A 26,216-nucleotide genomic window follows, 5' to 3' on the forward strand; every position below is an offset into this window, starting at 1 on the left:
TTACATATGCACAGCCCCACAGAGTTCACTACATGATTGTGGTCTGAATAAGGACATTAGAATTTTGGACCATGGAAAGAGGGAGTTTTCAATCCTCCAAACCAGTAATAAAAAAAACACTTCCATAAGTTTGTATCTCCCTCCACCCCCCTCATATTCTAATGGAAGCAGCAGTCATTGATTGATTTTAAACAAGCATCCCAAACATTTTATCATTGGACTAGTGAATAAGTGCCTGAAACTCTGAAAGTGAATGATCATGAGTGAAACTGACTAGTCTATTTTAATTGTCCACAGCAGAAATGCCAGGTTAAGCCCCCTGGCGGGCTGGGCTGGTTTGTTTACCTGTCGTGTCCGCAGGTTCAGACGATCGTGGCTCTCACTGGCCGCGGTTCGCTGCTCCAGGCCAATGGGGTGGTGGGAAGCGGAGGCCAGCACATCCCTCGGCCTGTGCCACTTCCCACAGCCCCCATTGGCTTGAGATGAAAACCGTGCCCAGTGGGAGCCACGATTGGCCGAACCTGTGGACATGGCAGGTAAACAAACCAGCCTGGCCCACCAGGGGGCTTACCCTGTCGAGCCGAGTGCCAAAGGTTGCTGATGCCTGGTGCACAGGGAAATTCCACCAGTAAACAAGGCAGACTTTAGAAATTCTTTTAGTTGTAAGAGCTCTGTGTAAGCTTGAAAGCTTGTCTCTCATCAACAGAAGTTGGTCCAGTGAAAGATATTACCTCACCCAATTCTTCTTTCTAATATCCTGGGAGGGACACTGCTACAACACTGCATATACTAATATGTAAACTAATTTTATCAGTATGTAAATTGCAATATGTTAACATGTTATCCCCTTCTTGAACTGCTGCTGTTTTACTTCACTGGGGACTGCTTTTTAAAATTGGTTTAAAAATAGAAGATTTTGTTCAATATGGTTTATCTTTCTTTTCTCCTGACCCTTTAGTGGTGGTGGTGGTGGTGGTGGTATGCCTGCTACAACCATGAGAGCCAGCAACTTCATTTTCATTTTAAAACGAAAGCTACTTGGTGGGCAGCCAGTGTCTTGCAAACTGAGGCTTAAAAAAGCGCCCCGACTATCAGTCCAGTGGTGATAAAACCATGCCAGTTGGCAGCGATAGTTGCAGCCCGGGACAGAGCTGCAGCACGGGGAGACGAGGCGCTCGCCTAGCTGTGATTTTGAGGCAGGCTGCTGGAGGGCGGACAGGGGTGGCTGTCCCAGGACAGGGGCTAGAGGCTAAGCCCGGCGCGGGGCTGTGGGACGCTCTTGTGCCCTGAGCGGGAAGCTCCATTCGCAGAGCAAAGAACTCAGAATGTCGGCGCCCGCCTGAGGGGGGGACTTGGCATGCAAATGAGGGGGCGTGTCCCAAAGGTAGGCAGTAGAGGGGCCAAGTCGCAGGAGGCTGCCGGGGGTTGGCTATGCAAATGAGGGGGCGGGACAGGGCCGTAGGAGCGGCTCCTCTTCCCCTCCGGACCGGCGAAGGGTGGCCGCAGACTCCGAGCCGGCGACCACAGGGGAGGGGCTGGTTGGCAGCGCCTGGCGCGAGGGGGAAGCCGGCGCGGGGGGGGGCCCTGCCGGAGGGAGGCGCCGCCAGCCGGCCGTTGGGAGAAGCCGGCGGCCCCGTGCGCGGGCAGCGGGAACATGGCGAGCGCGGGCAGCGCCGCGGAGGAGGGCGCTGGCGAGGAGGTAACGCGGGCGGCGAGTCGGGTTCCCCGGGGCTCCGCGCACCCCGAGCCGAGCCGAGCCGCTGCCCTGTCCTGCTCACCGGCGGGGCGGGGGCCGAGCCGGCGGCGGGCTCGCGGCCAACAGGTGGGGAGAGCGCGGGCAGGAGGTGCCCGCCGGCGGCGGGGGGACGCGGGGAGGCCCGCGGGCAGAGCCGCCCCCTCTCCCCCGGGTATCCTCGGCAGGGAAGCCCCGAGCCGGCAGCCCCAGGGGGAGCGCAGGGCTGCCCCGGGACATGGCCCCTGCACCGGCGGGGGCTGCTAAGACGCTTGGTCTCCACCGTCCGCCTCCTTCCATCCCTGCTGCCGCTTCCCCTCTCCCCCGTTCGCCTGCTGTCTCCCCCCGGGGATGTAGCACTTCCCCCGGCTGCTCGGTAGGGCGCTGCTGGTAACTAGGCGGCGGGCGCGGCGCCTGTCAGTGGCCTTGGTCGGCGCTAGAGAATCGCTGTCAAGCGGGAGCGTAAACCTGAGAGAGTCGGGGAAAGGAAACTTGATGTTGAAACGGACACTACCTGCTGTATTTCGCGGCTCCTGCCATTCTCTGTAGGCGGCTTAGAGGGACGTGGGCAAACGCTACCACTTCGTTCTGAGTCACGCACCTAGGTTTGTTATAAGCAGTAACTTTTCTCCTCCGATCTTTTTAGGTCTGTTGACTAGTGAAACTAACTATCCAGAGTACCGATAATTTGCATAGACTTTCCTGTTCTCGGAGCATCTTTTGCTCAACAACAGAGAGAAACATTTAAAACCAAGAAATAAATAAATGCAACAATTGGCAGGGCTATTCCGTAACAGCTGTAGTACCAGTTTTCAACTCTTTTATAGTCTGTTTACTCTTTAAAGGTGGGTACAAGGAGAGTAAAAGGGAAACGGGGATCTTCCCCATTAATCCTGAATATTATGGCTTTCATCAGAGAGTGTTTACTAATTAAATGTTCATGCTATTTTTGGGAAAACATGAAGTATGAAAATATAAGAATAGGCATCGTGGAGCTGTTGGCGTCTCCTGATTCAGGACAGCGCTGCGTTGGCTTTCATTTGGCTCACATTTTGAGGGCTAGAAACCACTTCAAAACAAACACAAAACTGAGGTTCTGGAGCCCGGTTCTGTAAGCAGGGGTGGATTTGGTGAGGGAGGGGGGTGGACACTGAATTCCGGCCTTGGACTTCTCTACTTTTAGCCTTTGCTTCAATTTTTTATTATTTCCTGGCTTGATGTGGTTTGCTTAATGTGTCTTCTTGGTTCTGTTATTCTCCCTTCTTTTTGCAGTACTACTTAGGGCTCCCTTTCTCCTCCCTGTCAGTCAGTGGTTAGTTTATGCCCTGAAGTAAGGAGGAGTTATCTTATCTCCTGTGACAGTAGGTGTTCTCATCTATATAAATGTTTAACTTTTTGATTTCTGCTAAGCTCTTTGCTCCAATGATATTTCTTGGCAGGCCATTTATGAGTTGTATTTATAAACAAGCACTTTCTTCCATTAGTTTAAACATATTGCCTTTCAATTTAATTGAATCCCCTACTTTATTCCTATGGTTTATACTGTTCTTTGGATAGCCACCTCACTTAATCCCCTCTGAACTAAATCGTCCTAATTTTTTTTCACACTCTTCAGACAGCCTCGCCATTCTTCTGATTACTTTATTTCCTGTTTCTGGACTTCTGTTTCTGATGTATCTCCTTTTGAGATAATGGAACACTATTCCAGGTGAGAATGTGCCATTTTCTTCTAATGTTTTTCTATTCCAGTCTTTAAACATTCCAATATTAACTGCTTTTTGTAATTCTCACCGACTTTCAGCTAAAGCTTTAACTCGGGGGTTCTCAAACTGGGGATTGTAACCCCTCATGGGGTTGTGAGGTTATTACTGGGGGGGTTGCAAGCTGTCAGCCTCCTCCCCAAACCCCGCTTCACTTCCAGCATTTATAATAGTGTTAAATTTAAAACATTTTTTATATTTATCTGAGGGGTCACACTCAGAGTCTTGCGTGTGAAAGGGGTCACCAATACAAAAGTTTGAGAACCACTGTTTTAACTGAACTATCCACAAGGGTGCCCAAGTTAGCTTTCTGAGTGACTATTTTTAGTCCTCCTGATTTCCAGCTTAAACTTTGATCATACTTCATGTTCCTTTCTATTGGCTTCACTTTCATTTTCTGAAGGATGCCTATCTAGTGTAACCCCTTGACTTTTGCCATTCAACCATACTCTCTCTTCCCCCAACCTCTTGCCTGCCTTGTTATCAGCATACTTACTCATACCACAACAGTCACATGGATTTTTAAGGCAGTCCTGACAGGGAAGCACAGATGAGCCGCCTTATAAAGGGGAAGGGGGAGCTCTGGTAAATGTGTACCTGTGTTGTTCCTTATAAGCATTTTTTACTTTTAATTGCCCAAGATCTCCTCTCCCTCCTTTTCCCCATTTGAAAATGGCATCTGTCCCATCTGCAAGTTTAGAAAACAAAGGCATTGGTGTTTAACTTCTTACTTTAAGTTCTAAAATATTAGAAAATCAGTATGACCAGATGGGTGAGGTAATATCTTTTATTGGACCAACTTCTGTTGGTGAGAGAGACAAGCTTTCAAAAGGTGTGTAAGCAGGGGTGAAAGTAACTTACAGGATTTACCTGTACTGCTGGAGTCCTGGGGGGGCATGGCCTCAACCGGAAGAGGCAGTGCTTCTCAATATTTAAAGGCCCTGGGGCACTGGCTGTGGCTGGGAGCCCCAGGGCCTTTAAATCAACCCGGGGCTCCCAGCTGCAGAGATGGCTGGGAGCCCCTGGGGCTCAGGGGCAAATTAAAGGGCCCAGGGCTCCGGCCACCGGAGCTGCGGGCAGGATTCAAAGGGCTCTGGGCTCCCCGCAGCCGTGGGAGCTCTGAGCCCTTTAAATCCCGGCCCCAGCCCGGCCACCGGAGCTGCAGGCGGAATTTAAAGGGGATCCCAGAGCCTTTTAAATCCCCGCCGCGGATTAGCCACAATGCACAGCATACTTTGTAACATGAATGAAATGTTACATGAATATGTAAATGTGAATGTTTGTTTGTTTTGGTGTTTTTAAAGTATGTCACCCATTTAAAGTGCTGCTAAAATGTTTTTACCTTGTGCTTTTGTCTGTTTCTTTGCATATGTAGGGGCCACTCTGACCTGCTGAGTCAGGCAATAAACATTTAATTTGCACTCTAGCCCTCCAGAGCAATAACAATCAGGTTGTCTTTAGCCCAGCTTTCTGGCTAAGGTGGACAGTGCACATAGTCTAAGGGCTTTTTTTTTTTTTTTTTTTTAAATATGGAGATATACCTATCTCATAGAACTGGAAGGGACCCTGAAAGGTCATTGAGTCCAGCCCCCTGCCTTCACTAGCAGGACCAAGTACTGATTTTTGCCCCAGATCCCTAAGTGGCCCCCTCAAGGACTGAACTCACAACCCTGGGTTTAGCAGGCCAATGCTCAAACCACTGAGCTATCCCTCCTCCTAAGATTTGCAGCCTTCTGGCTCGGGCAAGCCACAGACAAGGCATAGCCTCCTGGCCTAGAGTAAGTAGACCACCACCCAAGGATTGGGGTTGGCAGGAGGAATAGGGGGATCCAAGCCCACCCTACTCCACCAGGTCCCAGCCCAGGGCCCCTATCAGTGGTAGGGGATTCCACCATTGGGTCAGCAAGGATCCTGCCAAAACACACTGCCTCATACTGCACCAGCACAATCTGACCAAGGTCTGGTTCCCCATGGCTACTTCCTACCCTAGTCCATTGGTAGGTGACTCCGTAGCTTGCAGGTCCTCAGTCTCCTTGGGGTAAGTGGAGTACAGCAGTCCCAGAAGCTCGTCTCCACTCTCAACCTCCTCCAAGGGCAGAGTGTGTCTCAGCTCAGGGTCTAGTCCACTGTCCTACAGCAGGCTAAAGACATCTGCCTCATTCATTGGCTCCAGGCCAACTGAGCGGAAGGGCTCTTATACTACTTGTCCCTCCCCTCTGCTTCCAGCACAGGGGGTGGGGCTGGCTTAGCTCCACCCACAAGGGAGAGTGTCATGGTCCCTCTGTCTCAGGCTTGGAGGAGGCCACGCCACCTCACTAAAGCACGTAAAGTTTTATTTTTGGAAATTCAGAGTATATTTATTAGTTTACACCAAGCATAATTGCTGCATTACATAATTCATAATGGGAGTCAATAAACTCATCCACATTTAAATTCTGCACATACAAAAGCACACTATTTCATCATATAATGCTACTGTTGCCGACTATTGAAATGCTTTTTTTTTAAAGCACAACCTCTCTCAGCCATATAGTTCCATGGTTGGCTCTTCTAAAAGCCCTTGTGTCTGGCTGTTCAGATTTAGCAGGCAGCCACCTGCCTCACCCTCTGCCTTCCTGTAGTCTTTTGCCTCACACACATTGTGTAGTACACAACATGCAGCTATGATGATGAGGATGTTTGCCTCACTGAGATCCAATCTAGTCTGTTACCACTGCCAGTGACCCTTTAATCTACCAAAAGCACATTCAACAGTCATCCTGCACCTGCTGAGCTGCTAGTTGAATCTTTCTTTAGTGCTGTCAGGATGGGGAGCATACAGCTTCAGGAGCCAGGAAAGCAAAGGGTAGGCTGGGTTCCCTGAATCACTATTTCAGCCTTTCAACTTTGTCAATGGGAATGCACCAGTTGGAAAAGAATAGTATCTCTGCTTGCAGCTTTTGGAAAAGTTCTGTATTCTTAAAGATGTGAGCATCATGTACCTTCCCTGACTAGCCCACATTGTCATTGAAGTACCCTCATTGATTCACTAGGACTTGCATAACCAGGGAAGAATACCCCCTTCTGTCTATGTTCTTGCTAGCAAGGTGAGATGGTGCCAAAATAGGGTTGTGTGTGTGCTGTTTAGCCCCAGTTTGGGCACCCCATTGCAGCAAATCATCTACTCTTTTCTGCACATTGCCTAAAGTCTCAGTCATGGGCAGTAGGATATGCTTAATGGCGATGCACACTTGGATGACTGTGGATTTTTGAGCTCAAAGTGAGTAGCCTCTGACCAATGGCAATCCAGCATTGCATGACTACCAGCAGGACCGCCCAGAGGATTCCGGGGGCCCAGGGTCTTCGGCGGCGGGGGGCCCTTCCGTTCCTGGACCCGCCGCCGAAGTGCCCCGAAGACCCGCGGTGGGGGCCCACCCGCCGCAGAATTACCGCCGAAGCGGGACCCGGTCTTCGGCGGTAATTCGGTGGAGGGGGGCCCCGCCGCGGGTCTTCGGGGCACTTCGGCGGCAGGTCCCGGAACGGAAGGGCCTCCCGCCGCTGAATTACCGCCGAAGACCGGGCTGAACTTCGGCGGTGGGTCCCGCTCTGTCTTCAGCAGTAATTCGCCAGCGGGGGGTCCTTCCGCCCCGGAGTGGAAGGACCCCCCGCCGGCGAAGACCGGGAGCGGCAGAAGCTCCTGCGCCCGGCCGCACAAGAGTTTGCTGGGCATCCCGGAGCGAGTGAGGGACCCCACTCCAGGGGCCCTGAAAAACTCTGGTGGGGGCCCTCGTGGGGCTCGGGGCCTGGGGCAAATTGCCCCTCTTGCCCCCCCCCTCTGGGCGGCCCTGACTGCCAGTTACTTCTCCACTGTCAAGGCAGTTTTCAGTCTGGTTTCCTTGCTCTGAATGGCTGAAGTGGGCACAGAACACAGATCCAGGAATGTGGCCTTTCTCATCTGAAAGTTCTTCACTATTGCTATCATCCCTATGGTACAATCCCATCTATCGGTGCTTGCATCTTGGGCTCAGAAGTGACATGAATAACCGGCAGCAACTATGTCCATTAGTATCCAGTTATTGTGATTGAACATCACCGCTTCATCTTCCTCGCATTCTCTGTTGTTGTAGTAGTACTCATTGAAGGCACGCAAGTACAATAGAATTACACATACTGTATTACCAGTGGTTATTAGAATTGTGCTGAGCTCTGCAAGGTCCATGCTTCTGATAGAGAGATGGCAGAGACCAAAAAGCAGTATATAGTACTGTGGGAGTTTTTAAAAAAGATGCAAAAATTATGGAATACAACAAACAGTATGCTATGTTGAAAGTAGTATTGTGGGAACTTAGCCCCCTAGTTTCCAGGAATCCATGGGCAAATTGCTGGCTTTCCAGAAAACAATATGAAAATATCCTATAAGACTTTGTGCCAGATGGGGTTGCGCAGCACGCTGGGATACCTCCCCATTTGCTCTGCAGTTTTCATCAACCTAACCTAGGGGTCGGCAGAAGTGGTGTGCCTTTCAGAAGTGGTGTGCCGAGTCTTCATTTATTCACACTAATTTAAGGTTTCATGTGGCGGGAATACATTTTACTGTTTTTTAGAAGGTCTCTCTCTATAAGTCTATATATTATATAACTAAACTAGTGTTGTATTGTAAAATAAACAAGGTCTTCAAAATGTTTAAGAAGCTTCATTTAAAATTAAATTAAAATGTCGATCTTACGCCGCCGGCCCGCTCAGCCCGCTGCTGGTCTGGGGTTCTGTTCACCTAGGCCTGCAGCAGGCTGAGCAGGGCCTGCGGCCGGGACCTCGGCTGGCAAGGGTCCGGCAGCCAGAACCAGAGACTGGCAGCAGGCTGTGCAGGGCTGGTGGCCAGGACCCCAGACCGGCAGTGGGCTGAGCAGTTCAGCCCACTGCCGCTCAGGGGTTCCATCCACCGGCTCCTCCTCAGCCCACTGCCAATCTGGGGTCCCGGCCGTGCCCACAAACAGTGGGTACCTACCTTCTCCCTGGTTCTGGCCAATTCTCTTCCTCTCGCTGAGCTGAGGGTGGGAGTGCACTGAGCACAGGGCTGGGGGTGAAGGGTCTGGCCAGGAGCTAGAATGAAGGAGGGGGCTCAGGGTTGGGGCAGGAGGTTTGAGTGTGGGGCACTTACCTGGGCAGCTCCCATTTGATGCGAGGGGTGTGTGTGTGAATGTGTGTGTGTGTGTGTGTGCAGAAGCTCCTGTTTGGTGCTTAGGGTGGCGGTGGAGATGTGGGGGGTGCATGGGGTGTGGGGGGCTGGGGATGTGGGGCGGTGCAAGAGTCAGGTCAGGGTCACATTTTCTCATCCTTGCATATGAAAAGTATCTAAACTATACACGCCAACAAACATCGTGAAAGAGAGTTTTTTTTTAAAGGATGCAAAGGCACCTATCAATCACTGAGAGGCTTTAAACCTAAAAAAAGAAAAAGCTTGCAAAAATTCACTCAAGGTTACAGAGAATCAACTGCAAACTTTAAAAATGGAGTTATGTTGATATTAGAATTACTTTCCCCACTTGCATATTCTTTATTCTGAATCCCTCTCCACAACTTCTGCTGCTTTCTGTAAATAAGTACCTGGAATTTATTTTACAGTTGTCAAGATAGGTTGATAGCAACATAAACAGTTGTGTTGCTGTCCTATAAACCCAGTACTGAAGAAAGTCTATCATATAGATAATGACAGCAAAAGTTTGTGGATTTTTCTCCTGCCCAGTCTGCTTTACCTCTCTGTTCAACGGGGTGGGTGAAGATGTCCCCTTCTCAGAAATAAGAAGAAAGACATGCAGGAGTTGAGTACTTGCCAGCTAGAAGGGAATGAAGTGCAGCCTGCCTAAATTAAATACACTATGGCCACCTTAGATGTGTTTGCGGCTATTTCCCAAATGTAAATACAGTGAAACCCCGCTATAATGCGACCTTTGGGGTCCAAAAAATTCCATCATGCTAAATGCGGGGTTGCGGTATAGCGGGGTTTAAAACCAGTCAGTTTTTCAATGGTCCCCAAAGCGGTGCATTGATGTGTGCCACCTAGTGCCCCTGGTGCCTAGTGCCCAGCAGGGGAGAGAAGCTGCGGCCCCCCGCCTGCCCGGGACAGAGAACTCTGGGGCTGTGGGCGCCGGTGTTCTCTGTCCCCGGCAGGTGCCCACAGCCCCAGAGTTCTCTGTCCCTGGCAGGCGGGGAGCCACGGCTCCTCTTGAAGCCGGAGAGAAGCCGCGGCCCCGCGCCTGCTGGGGACAGAGAGCACTGGCGCCAGCATCCTTGGAATTCTCTGTCTCCGGCAGGTGCGGGGCTGCAGCTTCTCTCCCCTGCCATGGTGTTGGGGACCATTGGTACAGTACCGTACTGTATTATACCTTAAAGGGGAGCCAACCTGTGATTGCGTTATATGCGATTTCGCATTATGGCGGGGTGCGTTATTGCGAGGTTTGACTGTAGATAATTTCCAGAGAAGTATTTTGGAAAGTCTTTGGGGTGTGAACTATAACTATTTGTGGAATGTGACAGAGTTGTATTGCTAGAGGAATCAGAAGTTAAGTTTTATAATAAACTGTGTATCATTAATACTGTATGAACATAGCTTGTTGCGTTTAATTTCCTAGTAGCTTGAGGATGCTCTGTTGTATCTCTAAATTATTAGCCCAGGATATGGTATCTTTATAACCAACAGGAAGCATCCTCAGGTTCTATCTTAAATAGACTTTGACAAAAGAATGTTCTACTTCTCTAAGGACTAGGACCAGATGTCTTCTGCCTACTCTAGTCCAGGGTAAATCTAATGCAAGGGTTTATTCAAGTGCCATATAAGCAGAATGTAGGAAGAAATCAGGCAGATTTTGTAAGCATGTAGTTTTTAAGTAACTAGTTCATCACAACTGGCTCCTACCTGCCCTAGTCTCTTCCTTGACATCGTTTGGAAGCAGGCATATATATATATATATGGTGTTACTGCTTCTGGTGCTGCTAAATAGTGAGTAAACGCTTAGTATTTTAGTTGTTATCTCAAAAACATAGTAATTATATGTTCTTGAAGCTGATGTTTATGGTTTTGAAGCCTGTCATTTAGAGGCTTTTAAGAAGCTAGATGGTTGGATTAAAAATTTGTAGATACATTAATATTGGAAAGTATGGCTAACACTCCAAAACTCAAGTGTAAGACTTCTGGACACAGCAGCTGGTGCTTGGAAGTCCAAACATTTGAGATTTGGTCTTCTTTTAGGTAGTGATTTCATCGGTGCAACAACTTGGAAAAGAGCTCTGTAGATGAAAGTATACATCTCTATAAGACATCTCTATATACTGTATGTGAACTTGTAAACATACTGTATACTGTCTTCCACTAAAACATAGAATCATAGGACTGCAAGGGACCTTAACATTGGACACTCCTATATGAAAAATGGAAAATGTAATATTGAAGGGATACTTTAAGCATTTCTCTGAGAAGAATAGTTGGATAATCTTTAGAAATTAGACAGACTTTAATTTTTAAAAAAATCTCTAGTTATCTCACTTAGAAAGATGCACTTAAACTTTGATGTGATTTTCTATTGCCTGGGCAGAGCTTAGAACATTGGGCCAGATTTGCCTACCATTAAGTTTACTCTGTGCTGCCCTGGCATTGCAAAGAAGACTTAAAGCCAGCTTAACTAGTTACTTGGGGATTCCCTTTCTATAGTGGGATCTGTGGGCACCTATGCCATTTCCCACTGGCCTTTATGTAGGAGATGTGCCCATCCCAAAAAGAGTGTGGTCAAGAAGTGTCTGGCTGCTATAATGACCTTTTATGGCCATAGACATTCCGTTTTAAGGACTGAGTGGTGAGCTGTAAAAAGTGGCTTACGGACACGTCTCTTAGGCCCCAACTTGTGCTAAACACAGGCTGTTCAATGAATCTGTGCCTCTAGTTCTAAGAGTTCATCTACATAGCAAATTTTGCCTTTTTCAGGGGATGTTGGTGTAACATGTCCAAGTGGAGGAGGGTAAGAGCATGTTGGTTTGTGATAAAAGATGCTATATGGACTGGCTCTGAGAGGTGACATCTACACTGTGAGCTAGGGGTGTGATTCCATTGCTCATGTACCCACCTGATTCAGGAGCAAATAAGTGTATGTACTCGGCATGGCTCACCCATGCCTATCCTGCCACTACCCGTGTTACCATGGCTACACTGCTACTTACACTTATGCTAGGTCTTAGTGTGAATGTGCGTACACAAGCAAGGGAACTGCAACCCTAACTCGTAGTGCAGACATAGCTAAAGGGTGAACAGCTCCATTTGTGGTGTTGACGTGGCCACCAAAGCACAATGATAACTTAACTGTGGACAACTATTGCATTTAGCTAAACAATTCAGCAAAAACCTTGCCAATTTATCCATTAGCTGGATGAGTAACAGATACTTTAGGGTCCGGTTACAGTCATTCTCTGCAATAATTTAAAGTGTAGTGGTGGAATCCTACCTGCTAGGCTTTCTCTTCTTTACACTCATAGGAAGACAGGCACAAGGAACTTGCTTGCTTAGCCCTAATCCAGAAAAGTGATGGGAAGGAAACTAACCATTGCTGGGATTCCCTCCCCAGTCGGTTGGAGAAGTGAGAAACAAGCCACTGTGGATCTCCCTTACCTAGGGAAAGAGCCTGGATGCTGAGAGAGAAACAAGTGCCACTTGAGCTTTTTCCCATGAGGGGAAGTATGCTTGCTAATGCTCCTGACTTGGCTTGGACTGGTCCAGAATTTTTGTACTGAGTTTCAGGCCCTGCTTAACTGGAGAAACTTGGACTTTTTCACTTGTAGTTCTGAACTCATATCAGCCGAGGCTGCTATCAAGGTTGTGCTCTTTTAGCCCAGTGGTTCTTAACCACAGGTACGTGTATCTTTGCGTGTATCTTTGCGGATACGCAGGTCTTGCATCTGAAGAAGTGGGTATTCACCCACGAAAGCTCATGCTGCAAAACGTCTGTTAGTCTATAAGGTGCCACAGGATTCTTTGTTGCTTTTACAGATCCAGACTAACACGGCTACCCCTCTGATAACTGTCTTCCAGAGGGTACATCAAATCATCTAGAGACTTGCTTAGTTTTATAAGAGGCTACATAAAAGCATTACCAAAGTCAGTACAAACTAACATTTCATAGAAACAATGACTTGTTCATACTGCTCTATATACTATACATTGAAATGTAAGTAAGTACAATATTTATATTCCAATAGATTTATTTTATAATTATATGGTTAAAATGAGAAAGTAAGCAATTTTTCAGTAATGGTGTGCTGTCACACTTTTGTATTTTTATGTCTGATTTTGTAAGCAAGTAGTTTTTAAGTGAGGAGAAACTTGGGGTTATGTACACTAGGCAAATCAGACTCTGGAAAGGGGTACAGTAGTCTGGAAAGATTTGAGAGCCACTGCTTTAGCCTATCTATCCTGCTGCTTATTTTGTTTGGCCCCTTCTCAAGTCTCCCTGTCTCACTGCAGCACTAAAGTGGAGAACAGTAGATAAGGAGAGTGTGCCCTATATCTCCGGCTATCCATGGAAAGGAAGTCGGGGAGGAATGGAGAAGAAGATAAATTCTGTAGGGTTGGAGCAGAGTGACAAAAGTAAAATTTACTTACATCTATGTAACTTTTCCATCTTGGAAATGGGCATGTGGTGCTTCGTGATACAGTATAGCTCGATTATTCCTCCTCATTTTCAAAGTACAGAGGCTCCTCTATCTCCCCCCCTCCTTTTTTAAAAATCTCTTTAGCTTCACAATATATGGTCAGAAGTTGGAGCTGTTCTGAGATCTGACTCCCTCCCTAACTCCAGCCAAGTACCCAAGCGGAGAAGACAAACCATAAATTCTAATGAATGAACATTACAGAAGATTAGCCATCCCCAGGCAGGATACTTTATCTACATATATATATTTTTATACCAAAAAATGACCAGACACAATGTATCTTCAATATTTGAAAGGAGTAACATTTGCAAGTGTGCATGCTCTTTCAGCTCAGCATAAGGATATCCAAAGAAACAATCATCTGAGAGACTCGGCATAGTCTGAGCAAGGCCCCTCACCTCCCTCTTTTTTCTTTTTTTTTAAACTAGACAGGGGCGGGGATGGCACATACAGTATGGATATTCCTTTTTGTATTGCAACAGTGTTACAAATAAACATTTGTATCATGCCCCAGCCTGAGGATTACAACACACTGCAGAAACCTTAAGGAATATGACCAATAGCACTGCTCCCCCCCAGAAAAAAGAGAATTTGAAGGCTTTACAGTAATTGTGAACTTTACTAAAAATAACACACTTTTAAACTTCAGAATCGTGCTCTGCCTTAAAGTTGCATCAGTTTTTTCAGGGACGTTTAGAAACTACATTTAAAAACCACACATTTGAGAAGTCAAGCAGAAGTTTACATAACTGCAGTGTTATAGTAATTCAATGTTATGAGCTACAAAATTATTGTTAAGAAAACATAAACCTTACGTTGAGTACTAATAAAAGACACCCCCCCCACACACACCTGTCAAAACAAATTGTTGTATACTATGTTTAAATATCCATTGTCCAGATGGCAGGTCTCCAGCGTGAAAAACACATGCAACCCTGAAAAATCCAGTTAAACATATCTGCCTGTGTGCTGCTAATTGACACTTAACACTGAAGTAGCTGGCACTATTAAGCTGTGTTCTACTGAGCTTAACCAAAGTCTGTCTAAAACCTTGAGAAAGAGAGAGATTCAGTAGCAGCTCAGTGTCTGTGTTTTTTTTTTAAAATGTAATTTGGATTAAAGAGCTATTTATGGCCACAGCTTGCTTTTATCAGTAGAAAATACAGGATGGCTGTTGGCCAGTCTATTTTAGAAGAGACATAGGGCTGTTAATTTGACAGTCTGGCAGAAATAGCAGCAGGATGGCAAATCTAAAATAATATGGCTGTAATGAATGAAAGACATGCTGAATACATGGCTACTGTACACCATGACATATATCTACAGAACTCATTTAATTTTAAAAATTTCATATAGAAAACTTTTCAAAATTCTAACTGAACTCCACAGTAGGACTGTTAGCTCTTGCCTCAGAGCTTATGTTGGATCTTTGTTCCACTGTAAAATACTTTTTGTAAGTCTTTTTTTGCTCTGTACAATGTTCTTTTAAGCCTAAGAATTTTATTATAGTTCTGAATTGCCTTACTGTCTTTGAGTGTAAGGGCAGGACAAAAGTGGTAAATAAATCCAGTTGTTATAAAATCACTTCGAAATTTCTGCCTAATCCATTTTCTACCTCTGCCTCAGCTTACCATAGCGTACTGTGCTGGGAAACAGTTCAATAACTAGTCTTCCAGGCTAATAAACTTGATCATCATTACCAATATGTTGAGCAGTTCATTTCTAAGCTGCAGTTACATTATTAGTACAGTTAAATGTCTGTATGATAATCACACCTGAAAACAATTCATCAAGGTGAGAGAGGGGAAGGAATAAACTTATATTTGCCAGGCAGGAATTTGACAATGATATTGCTTCTTGTAGACATATTGCTGCAGATGAAATAAAAATTACTGCACAAATACTGAATCTTTAATTGTTCAACTATTTGGTGCTTAAATACTGTAGTGTTAGGCACACTAGAAATGCTTGTGATAGACGTTAAGAAGTGGTGTCTGACTCTTGGTTTCCCTTTTACCTCCAGTCAACCTTTAAACTTAAGGTTACTTCTCCTCCTTCCTGTTTTAAGGACTGTGCTTGTTTGCATATACCAATTTCTTCTGTGTTACATTGTATTGTTTCTCTGGTCTGTAACAGGTCCTGGTTACTCAGGAAGAGCCAAAGATGACTTCAAAAGTGCTCCCTCCCTTTCCCATTGTCAACATGAGGCCCAGCTGGCTTGTCTGATGGACATATCAGTCTTCCCCCTAAACCGCCTAGTTACCTTTTGCCCAAAGGTGCAGGGGCTTCATGAGGTTTTGCATTGGCTATTATTATGACCCAGATAGGAGTGATGATATGGCACTCCTAAAAGGATTGATATGATGCAGGCTATTGGTGGTTAGAATCTCCTGTTGCTACCAATGACATGAAGTCCCTAAATTTCAGCTTCAGACTTAAAACCCTTTTATTTTTTAGAAGGTCTGCTGGTTGTTTCCTATCTCCACTGGGCCAAATCTACTCTGTCCACTCCTTTCTTCAACTAGAGAAAAACAGAGGATTTAGGCAGCAGTTCTGTGAGGATATTCTGGCATCTTTAAAATATGGCAGTCACAGAAGTCTTAACCTATTGTTGCAGTAAAAGCACAAAGAAAGCAATCTTCCAAACAGTTATATTTTCTATTTTAGTAATCACTTAGCCCTAATCATGTTATCAGAGCACCAGACTAGTTTTGAGTATGGCAAGGATATAATGAAGAATCTAATGGCAACTAATTTTGAATATCTTTTGGTTTTGTTCATTGTACTTCAAGCAAGGATTCTAAAGCTCACATGAATTGCCCATTACATGGATGGAGAAGCAAGAGGGCATGGGAGCAAATGCATTAAAAACCTGCCAAAAGAAAATACATCAGATTGTTTCACAGACCCCTAACTTTTACCAGAACTAAATGCACAGAGCTGATGAAATCAAAGCAGATACATAATCTGAACATCTACAGAATTTATTTCTGATGTTTTGATCTTTACTATAGCAGGAATTGCTATCAGTGACAGTTTAATGAAAGGTATTTTTCCGGGAGTGGGGGCATCATCATGTATTATGCTGTTCGGGGGCACGGTTGGTGAAGAATTGAAGTGAAGGGGACAGGAATAACAAATCAGGAACTCCATAAAAAATTACATTACAAACATCTATTAAATAGGTTGATAACATAAGTTATTAAACACAATATCTGATTACATATGCCTTTGGAATGGTTCTGATTGAAACTACATGCCACTTGATGGAAAAACACTTCTGTGATGGATGCGTGCAGGACCTACAAAGGTTTTTATTCTCTCCGTGCTTCTGCTCAAAAGTTATTGCCTGGGCTGATTGCTTCCGTTGCTCAAGGGTTGGTTTTTCTCTTAAGTTCCATTAACCAACTACATATTCTAAATGGGGTACCAGTACCTTTTGATATTAGGAATTCTTTTCTAATAGCTTATTGAAAAGACACCACTCTAAAAAGTGTACATATAGATTATAAAATCATTATTTTCCTTACTGCTATGAAAATTGGCTGTGTCAATTTGATTTTTAAATGGGTTTTGCACCCCACCAATAAAATCTCTAGTGTCCAGTGGCATTGTGGAAGTTACTTATGCATTCCTAGGAGAGTTATTGTAGGGTTTTATTTGCTGTCTTCATCTTGTTGTAAACAGGTTGGCTCAGGACAAATGTCATGTTAATTAATCCCTTATCAGAAGGAGCTTCTCTAATTGTACAGAACTTTAGCTTCTAAGCATGTTGCTGTTTCAATATTGCAGGCATTACTGTTGACTGGTCAGAAAAAAGTAGTCTACAGAGACTCTTTAAAGCTCCATAATGGCGACATCGTTATCGCATAATAGGATTGCAGCAAGAATTACATCATGACAAGCCTTTCTTTTAAAGGAAATTAAAATTATGGGGATGAAAAACATTTAAACCATTGACCACCATGAACTGGAATTTCCCACTGCTAAGTGGTACTAAATATGTGGTGAATAATATAACTAGTGCATTTTTGTGGATACATGTATTAAAAAAAAAAGGCTTAGTCTTCTATTTCTGCCTCCCGTGTTTGACAGAAGGCAGCCAATACCTAAGCTGGTAATATTAATGTTCTTTTCATACTTGATTTTTTAATTTGTTTCTGCCAGTCATGAGCAAAGGCAGCCTTTCTGAATCACTCTTGTAGCATATTAAGTCAGTTTATCCTCTTGTTTGGCAGTTTCCTCTGAAAAGTATTAATAAAAATTATAAACTGATATTTTTTTACTCAAATGTCTTTTCATATGTACACTTAAAAAGGAAACCTGACTTTCTAATGCCAGCTGGTTGCACTGTAGGAGATTTGTGGGTTCAAACACATCACATGAAGGAGAACTAAAATCGTGGGTGATTGTTATTTGTATTGCTATAGATTTAGACCAAGATGCACATGTACATCTGTTAAGTATTTTGTAGTGTTTTTCTTGGTAGCTTTAGAAATCTATAGAAACTGTGAGCATCTTTACTTGTAATTGGTTAAATGATATAAAGTTCAGGACAGGCAATGAGCTCCTCACCTCAGCTATTTATATTCTACCCTCCTTTAATTTTGCCAAGAAGTAGTCTGTCAGCTTGACCCACTCCCTCTTTTGTAGTCATGCTACAAATCAGGTTTTCAATTCATAGTTGCAAAAGACATAACTCAAACTACCATCTCCTTATCCCTCCTTGTGTGTCTGGGTGACATGTTTCTTGAAATCATTCTCACATAATGTGATGTAGTAGCTTGCTTTTATATGTGACTTGCTTCTGTATATGTTAATTGATACAGTGCACCGCCTGATACAACCACCAGGAATTAACAATTAAATATTAAAACTCCTTTTTTTGTACTTGGTGATTTTACCTGTGACCAAGTTAACATTAGTAGTTAGTAACAGAAGCACAGCAATGTTTTGGTGGGCTACGAAGCAGTTATTAACAAGCATAGCTTAAAAAAAAATCAGATGTTTAATGTGTACTATATGATATATTTAAAAAAAAACTCTACCAACAAGTGCTTCCTTGGCACAGATGGGAGGATTGAAAGTGACAAACCTTGCCCTGATTACTAACTGTAACTATGTCAGACTAGTTGAACCTGGTGCCTCATTACGTATTAAACTAAAGGCTGAAGAGCAAGTTCTAATAAGCTGGTTCTTCAATTGTTTCATTCTCTATCCATGCCATATGAATGATCTCTCATGAAACGCCTTTACACAATTACCTACTGTTAGGTAGAACTCCTGTCCTAATAGAAATTGAATGGGGCAGTAATTTGGAAAAATACTTGTGCCTGATTAGTTACTTTCTCCCCCAGTATGTGCAAATACAAGTAGCCTATTTAAACAGCCAGGTTTTATACTAGGGATGGATGAAGTGATTCCGTATATAGCCATCTTTGCCCTCTGCCTCCTTGCAGATTGGATGCAGCTCAGAATCAAGGCTGTAGTGTGGAGAGGGTGGTACAGTGGATTCATGTACAGCAGAACCTCACTGTTACAAACACCTCGGGGATGGAGGTGATTCATAACTCAGAAATAATAACAACTTTCAACAAAACATTATGGCTGTTGTATCAAAAGTTTACAATTGAACATTGACTTAATACAGCTTTAAAACTTTACTATGCAGAAGAAAAATGCTGCTTTCCCTTTATTTTTTAGTAGTTTGTTTAACCCAGTACTGTACTATATTTGCTTTTTTTATTTTTGTGTCTGCTGCCTCCTGATTGCATGCTTCTGGTTCCAAATGAGGTGTGTGGTTGACTTCTCAGTTCGTAACTCTGAGGTTCTACTGTACTAAGGTTACAAGACACTCTAGTTCTTATCAAACACTGGTCTGGTCTTCAAATAATCAGTTTATTACCACAATAAAATTGGTGGTTCCTCTGCTGGCAAGGCTGTACAGCGGAGTACTGCATATCAGTCTTGAAGTTCCTTAGCAAGTCTCTAGGGGAAGACTGCAGAGAGGAAATCTCTTGGCTTAGTAGTTATGACCTATATATCTTCTGGTATTGGTCTAGTCCATTCATCAGCATACATATTTTGATTTGGACTGTTTTGGGTATGCAGCTATAGGGCAATCAGTCCTGGTTCTGATTGGTAAAACATGCCAATTTTATGAGGAGCTGGGCTGAATCCTGAAGACTTGCCCTTTCGTGCACTCTAATGTGCTGTTAGATAACATGGTAGTGCCTTGTGGTGTGTAACTTAGAGGTTTCCTAATCATCATCACTCCATCTGTGAGCTGGGCAGATCAGGGGGTGAGGAGCTTCACCAGGAGATAAATTGCTGGGATTGGAAGATCTCTCTGGGAGAACTGATTCAGTATTGCAACACTGCTGTGCAGTCAGCAGCTGAGCTGATTTAGGAGGAGGAATCTGCTGGTGAGGGATACTTTTTTTCAGGAAATAGCAGGTTTTTATTGTAAAGTGTAATGATAGGGGCTAACCCCTGTAGGGTTAAGGCTTGGGGAATAAATTCTATGTTATTAGCATTTTTAAAAGGCAGATACATCTCTTGGCCCTTCTGTGTCTGGCATTTTCCTTCCTCTTTCCACCATTGCAGCAAGAGTGCATTCCTGTCACTCTTGGTTTGGTTTTCTTGCTGTTCTCAAGTCGTGGCATGTCCCTTTGGGTGGGTAGGAGGAGCCTTTTGGCTTGCTGCTGTTCTTGATCCAGATGGAAGTGCCTGACTAGGCAGACAGAGTAGCTGTTCTGATCCATGCTACGTATCATAGAATCCTAGAATATCAGGATTGGAAGGGACCTCAGAAGGTCATCTAGTCCAACCCCCTGCTTAAAGGCAGAACCAATCCCCAGATCCCTAAATAGCACCCTCAAGGATAGAACTCACAACCCTGGGTTTAGCAGGCCAATGCTCACACCACTGAGCTATCCTTCCCCCCGTCAAACTCAAAATAAGGGACAAGCAGGAGCAGAGGGTAGACTTCATAACACAATGTAAATAACTTAAACTTAAAGGATTCTAACCAAAGTATTTGTTATATTGTCTCTGCTGACTGGATTGCAGCACCGAAGTAATAATTCTACTTCAGTCTGTTTGGTTAATGTATGTAAATATCCTGACCAGATCCATTCTGTTTCTGTGAAATCCCTCTAAGCAATGTAAAGCGAAGTATGTGCAAATAGAAAAAGGATAAGGGAATGAAAGTGATATGCCTGGGAAGGACAGACTGTTCCTGTGGGAACTGTTTATCATTTTTTTTTATTTTAAAGAATAAGAACTGACTGCACTTACATTGTATAGTATCTATCAGGAAAATAGTTAAGTGGATTGACTCTTACTTTGTGTCAGCAGTCATGGATCTCCAACCCTGGTCCACAGGCTCTGAGGATGCAGTATGTTCAAAACTGCTGCCCAGTGACCTGTTAACAGTCACCAGAACTCAAAGCACAACTCTGACAGAGAAGTGCAGTCCTGGGATCTGACTGGTGGAATTCCAGGGGTCTTGATTTCTTCCCTGGGTCTATTTAAACCAAGCAGAGGAACAGGGAATCATTCATGCAACTGGGTTTCCCCTGCTCTAGGACCACTTCCCCTGCGCTACCTGCTCCTGCTGCCTGACTCTGACCTCATGGTAATCTGACCCTGCCAGGGTCCTGGCTTCCAACTCTTGTTCTAACCACGAGGCATGACCACCCACGTCCCATTCATGACAGTTTGCATGACCACCCACGTCCCATTCATGACAGTTTGCATGGACCACATAGGCCAAAGGAGTGGGCCCGGCGGTGGCAGAAGGATCCAGCTCCCCAACTGCAGCTTTCAGGTCGACGACCAACCCTGCAGGCCCATGTCATCCAACTATTGCAGGAGCAAGTAAGACAGCTGTGTGCAGAAAATGCTGCACTCCATTCACTGCCCATGGAGCTCTGTTCCCCAGTACATCTGCGTAAATGGTTTGACAATGATTGCCAGTGATTCTGGTCTTTTATTAACCCATTGTTGCCTTCTGTTCCTCTCCTCAGTCCTATACTACTGATCGTGCAAAGGTGAGCCTGGTTATCATCCTTCTGTCAGGAGAAGAACTAGAATGTCCCTCACACTTCTTGGAGTACAAGAGCCTGGTGCTGTCAAACTGAGAGGCCTTCCTCCAAGCCATGTCAGTTCTGTTTGATCTGAACCAAACTTGAACACTGGAAGCTGTTTTAAGAAAGCTCTGACCACAGCCTATGCAGCACGTTTCTGCTGCCTCACCATTGATACAGATTGAAACTGGGTTGGACAGCTGTATCAGTTCCAGTGGGGTCTTTGAGAAGAAATTAAAGATGAATTGGCCTGGATCGAAACACATGTGAGTCTGAATACCCTTCTGGATCTCACCATCTGTGTAGACAATTGGTTATAGGAATGAAGGGAGGAGAAGAGGGGGATCCTGCAACTCTCCAATCCACATACTGTTACTGTTCACCAATACCTTCTACCGAGCCAATGCAGGTGGCTGTTGATGGCTCACCTCCATAAAGTAGGAATTACATTGCCAGCACCATCTCTGCTTTTAGTGTGGTGAGTTGGGTCACTGCTTCTCTGTATGAAACAAGCTGGCCAAGCTATATTAAGGGGGATCAACCTGGGTTCTGGAAGAAGAGAGCTGCCCCACATGTTAGTCTTGACCGGAACACACCCTGAGCTCTGCTTGGGGCTCCCTGCTTATGGGTGCAAGTCCAGTTGTACATACCTGGGATGACCTTGCAAATTCTTGTCCTACTGGCCCTCATTGATTCAGGCACAGCTGACTGCTTTATAAACGCAGTGGTGACCTGGATCCTTAAGGTTCCCTTGCAACACAAGGCCACTCCTAACCTCGTAGAGACTATTGATGGCTCCCCTTTTTCCTCTGCTCCAGTAACAGAAGAAACAACTCTCCTGGAGGCTGTGATTCAGGGACACTGAGAAATGTTACAATTCAGTGTGATTCACTGATTCAGCTTGATTCACATTTCCCCCTGATCCTTTGTATTTCCTGGCTGACCTTCCACAACACACTCATTTGATGGCAAGTGCAGAAAGTCTGTTTTCCGTCGGAGTTTTGTCAACAGCACTGTTGGGGACTGGTAGATCCTGCCTGAATGTCCAAATCCCAAGAGGCACAGGTGCGGGCAGCCATCCAGGCAGATCCTTCCATCGAAGTTACATCAGAACTTTTCTTGAAATACCAAGACTACTTTGATGTTTTTGAGATAAGTAAGGCAGAAACTATGTCTCCACACCAGGTCTATGACTGACCAGTGGAACTGCAGCCAGGAGCAAAAATACATTTTAGATGAATTTATGCTATGTCAGAACCCAAGTTGACAAGTGCTCTGAGAATACCTCCAGGAGAACCTGATCCAAGGGTTCATCCACAAGTCGACCTCACTGGCCAGTGCACCAGTTCTTTGCATCAAGAAGAAAGATGGTAGTCTCTGGCTCTGCGTTGACTATCATGGATTAAATCAGATAATTATCAGGAACCACTACCCCTGGTGGCTGCCTGTGTACTCACTAAGTTGGACCTCTGGGGGTGTACAACCTTGTTGGGGATGAGTGGAAAACTGCCTTCCAGACCTGATATGGTCACTATGAATATCTGGTAATGTGCTTCAGGGTGACCAATGCATTGGACACCTGCCAACATTTTTATAAATGATGTGTTCTAAGACACTTTAGACTAGTATGTAGTTATTTATCTGGATGGCACATTAGTCTTCTCCAACTACTCTGGACAGCATGTTCATGTTCAGAAGCTCCTGGAATTATTGTGGCAGCATGACCGTTAAGCTCAAGAAGTGTTCCTCTGATCAAGCCTCCGTGGAATTCTTACCCCGGAAAGGATCCAGATGGACCCATGCAAAGTCCAAGCCATCCAAGAGTGGTTGAATCTGCACTTGGTGTATGACTTGTGATGCTTGTTCAGGTTCACTAATTTTTGTCAATGATTCATCCCAAATATTTTTAAACAAACCAAGCCCCTCACCACTTTCCTCTGGGGAAAATGTCCAGTTCCACTAGTCTCCTGAGGCCCAGCATGCATTCAACTAGCTAAAACGTGCCTTTACCACCACGCCCATATTGGCCCACCAAATGTCATGCAAGCCTTCATTATAGAAGCTGATGCCTCCAGTATGGAGATCAGGGCTCTCCTCTCCCAATGACTTGGTCCTGAACAAGTATTACACTTGTGTGCTTATTATTCGAGGAAGCTTACCCCCTCAGAACTAAACTAAGAAATACTGAATAAGGAACTTCTGGCAATAAAGACTGCCTTTGCATAATGGTGGCTCTACCTGGAAGGAGCTCACCATCTAGTCCATGTATTCATTGATCGTAAAAATCTGGAGTACCTGTATAGGGCAAAAGCCTTAAATGAATGGCAATTCTGGTGGGTCCTGTTTTTCTCATTAGTTGATTTCATCATCGCATATCTCCTTGGAACCAAAAACAGCAAGGCCAAAGCCTTGTTCTGAAGATATGGTACCAATTCACGAGTCCTCAGCCAGGAACCAACCCTCATTCTCAAATCCTGTAACCTTCTCAGCACAGCTCTTCACCAGGATATACTCGCATAGATACATTCTTCCTCTCCCTGGGGAATTCCGCCTGACAAGCAAGCCATTGTCAATAAACAACCACATGACTCCTGGGAAGGAATCATATATGTAAGAGATTGCGTCTGTTCCCTCAGGTCCTGCCAAACTCGCAGTCCTGCAACTATGCCATGACTACTATCAGAACACCCAGAGGGCACTTTAAGACCCAACAATTAAAATCCCAGTAAAATCAGCTTGAAAACATCTGCATTTAGCATTGCTAATTTTGACTGCAAGCTGTGTTAGCAAACATAGGGACAAATATTTGCTCTGCTGCATGTTGGTTAATATCAATCTGACTCCCTTGCCACTCTACTATTAACTGAAAATTTTGCCTTTGGTTTCACATATTCAAAATGCTGTCTGCAGATATGATTTTTATTCACTGAAGAGTTGCTGCTGTCCAACTAACCTCTTCATGTTGCTTTCAGTCCTCCAAATAGTCATTCCACCTCCTGCCCCTGTGGATTATATTACTCAATCTGCTTATCTCAAGATTTGAGTAGTAAGGAAAAGGCTTTATCACCCAGGGCAAAAATGCCCAGAGTCACATTTCATAGATTCCAAGGCCAGAATCTAGACCATTGTGATCATCTAGTTTGACCTCCTGCATAACACAGAACTTCCCAAAAATAATTCCTACAGCATATCTTTTTTTAAAAATTGTCAGATAGAAAAGCCATTGCTACGAAAGGAGTAACACTTCCTGACTGAGTCGTAGGGCACTTGACCAAAGCGCACTTGACCTTGGCAGCTTTTGTGGGACATGTCCCAATAATGGACATCTGTAGAGCAGCAACATGGTCTTTGAATCATACTTTTGCCAGACATTATGCACTATCTGTGGAATCAAGGGAGGATGCATATGTAGGTAAGGTTCCTGTAGGACAGCCAGTCCCTCTTCCAAATGAAACTCTGAGCCTTGCCCCCAGACATAACAGCTTGGTACTCACCTACAGTGTAATGGACATATGCAACCTCTCAAAGGGAAAAAACGATTACTTGCTGCCTTGTAACTATTTGAGAAGTGTTGCATGTGTCCATTTCATGATCCACTCTCCTTCCCTGGTTTCTGGTGTGAAGAAAACAAAGGATGGGCAGGGTGACTCTGTCATTTATGCCCTTGCTTCAGAGCTTGAGGAGCTCTTGATGGTGGGCAGTGCTACCCCAACAGGTACTGCTACAAAAAACTTTCTAGCACTGGTGCATGAGAAGGTAAGTAACATTTTTTTTACCATTACCTATCCTAAATCTCTAGTACAGCTTGGTCCTACTAGTCTTGTGTTAGTCCAGACTCAAAAGTGGTGTTCCACTTGTTAAAGATCCCAGTTCAACGCACAAGTCAACTTTAGTGGTTGTGTATGACTGCTATACGATCAACTCTGTGAGCTGCTCATCTCCATCTTTGGCTCTCCACATGAACTGTTGGAATATCTTTCACTGCCTCAGATGCATCTTGCAAAGGCTCCAGGGGGAAACTTGAATTCTAAAAGATATCATTGCTCTGGTAATGATAATTCTAAACTCCTGAAAAAATAAATGCAAAATGTACTAGTTAAGTAGCTTTGGGGAATGGGAAATGGTAAGATTTCTCAGTTAAAACCAGGGCCGGCTCCAGGCACCAGCACAGGAAGCAGGTGCTTGAGGTGGCCAATGGAAAGGGGCAGCACTTTTGGGTCTTTGGCGGCAATTTGGCAGCGGGTCCCTCAGTCCCTCTCGGCAAAAAAGCTGGAGCCAGCCCTGGTTACAACTCAGTGAGTTGGAGTAGTGCTAATGTGCTAGTCTGCTTATGTCTCTCTGCTGGTTTTCCCATACCAGTTATATTCTTAGGGCTGTTCAGTTAAAGCATTTTCTATTTCATGGGCCCTGTGGTGAAGTCTCTGACCAACTCTGTAGAGCAGCTGTGTTCTTGCTGAGCTATTGCATCTAGATATAATTGCACTGGGTGAAACAGTATTTGGGCAGAGAGTGCTCAGAATAGTCCTAAGAGCTTTAGGGCTGCTGCTATTTTTAGGAGGAGGGACTAGTTCCCTTCCTGTTTAGCATCCAGATAAACCTACTCACTTTTGCCTGATAAACTTTTGCTGGCTATATATTCATCCAAATGAAGTAAAACAGCCCTTCAAAATACATTTCAGTTCTTTTCTTGGATACTTTGCAATAGAAGTATTGGAGCCTGATATTCTGAGTGATATTCAGAAAAGTGGCATAGCACAACAACTTTTTTTTTTTTTTTTTGAACAAATGAAAATTAGGATGCAAACTGTTCCATTCCAGAGTAAAATGGGACATTTGAGAATTATCGGATGTGATTCATATGACCTTCTTAACACTTGTTTTTAATATGTAAACAAGTAAAACCAGCCAGCAAGGGTAGCTGTGTTTTCCTGTCACTGCTCATTTAAGTAACAGTTGAATTCT

The 26,216-nt window shown here is 44.6% G+C and overlaps 1 protein-coding gene across 2 annotated transcripts in view; it reads left to right on the forward strand.

Annotated features, from left to right (window-relative positions):
• The first annotated feature begins 1,527 nt into the window (after window positions 1–1,527).
• The window catches only part of TTC39B (tetratricopeptide repeat domain 39B), a 109,206-nt gene continuing 84,517 nt past the window's right edge, over window positions 1,528–26,216 (forward strand). For both annotated transcript variants that reach the window (XM_045022459.1, XM_045022460.1), the window contains exon 1: window positions 1,528–1,699. In XM_045022459.1, coding sequence (XP_044878394.1) covers window positions 1,655–1,699 — 45 coding nt within the window. In that variant the 5' untranslated portion in view covers window positions 1,528–1,654. The remainder of the gene's footprint in view (window positions 1,700–26,216) is intronic.

This window comes from Mauremys mutica, chromosome 6 (genome assembly GCF_020497125.1).
Source record: "Mauremys mutica isolate MM-2020 ecotype Southern chromosome 6, ASM2049712v1, whole genome shotgun sequence".
Classification (NCBI taxonomy): domain Eukaryota; kingdom Metazoa; phylum Chordata; order Testudines; family Geoemydidae; genus Mauremys; species Mauremys mutica.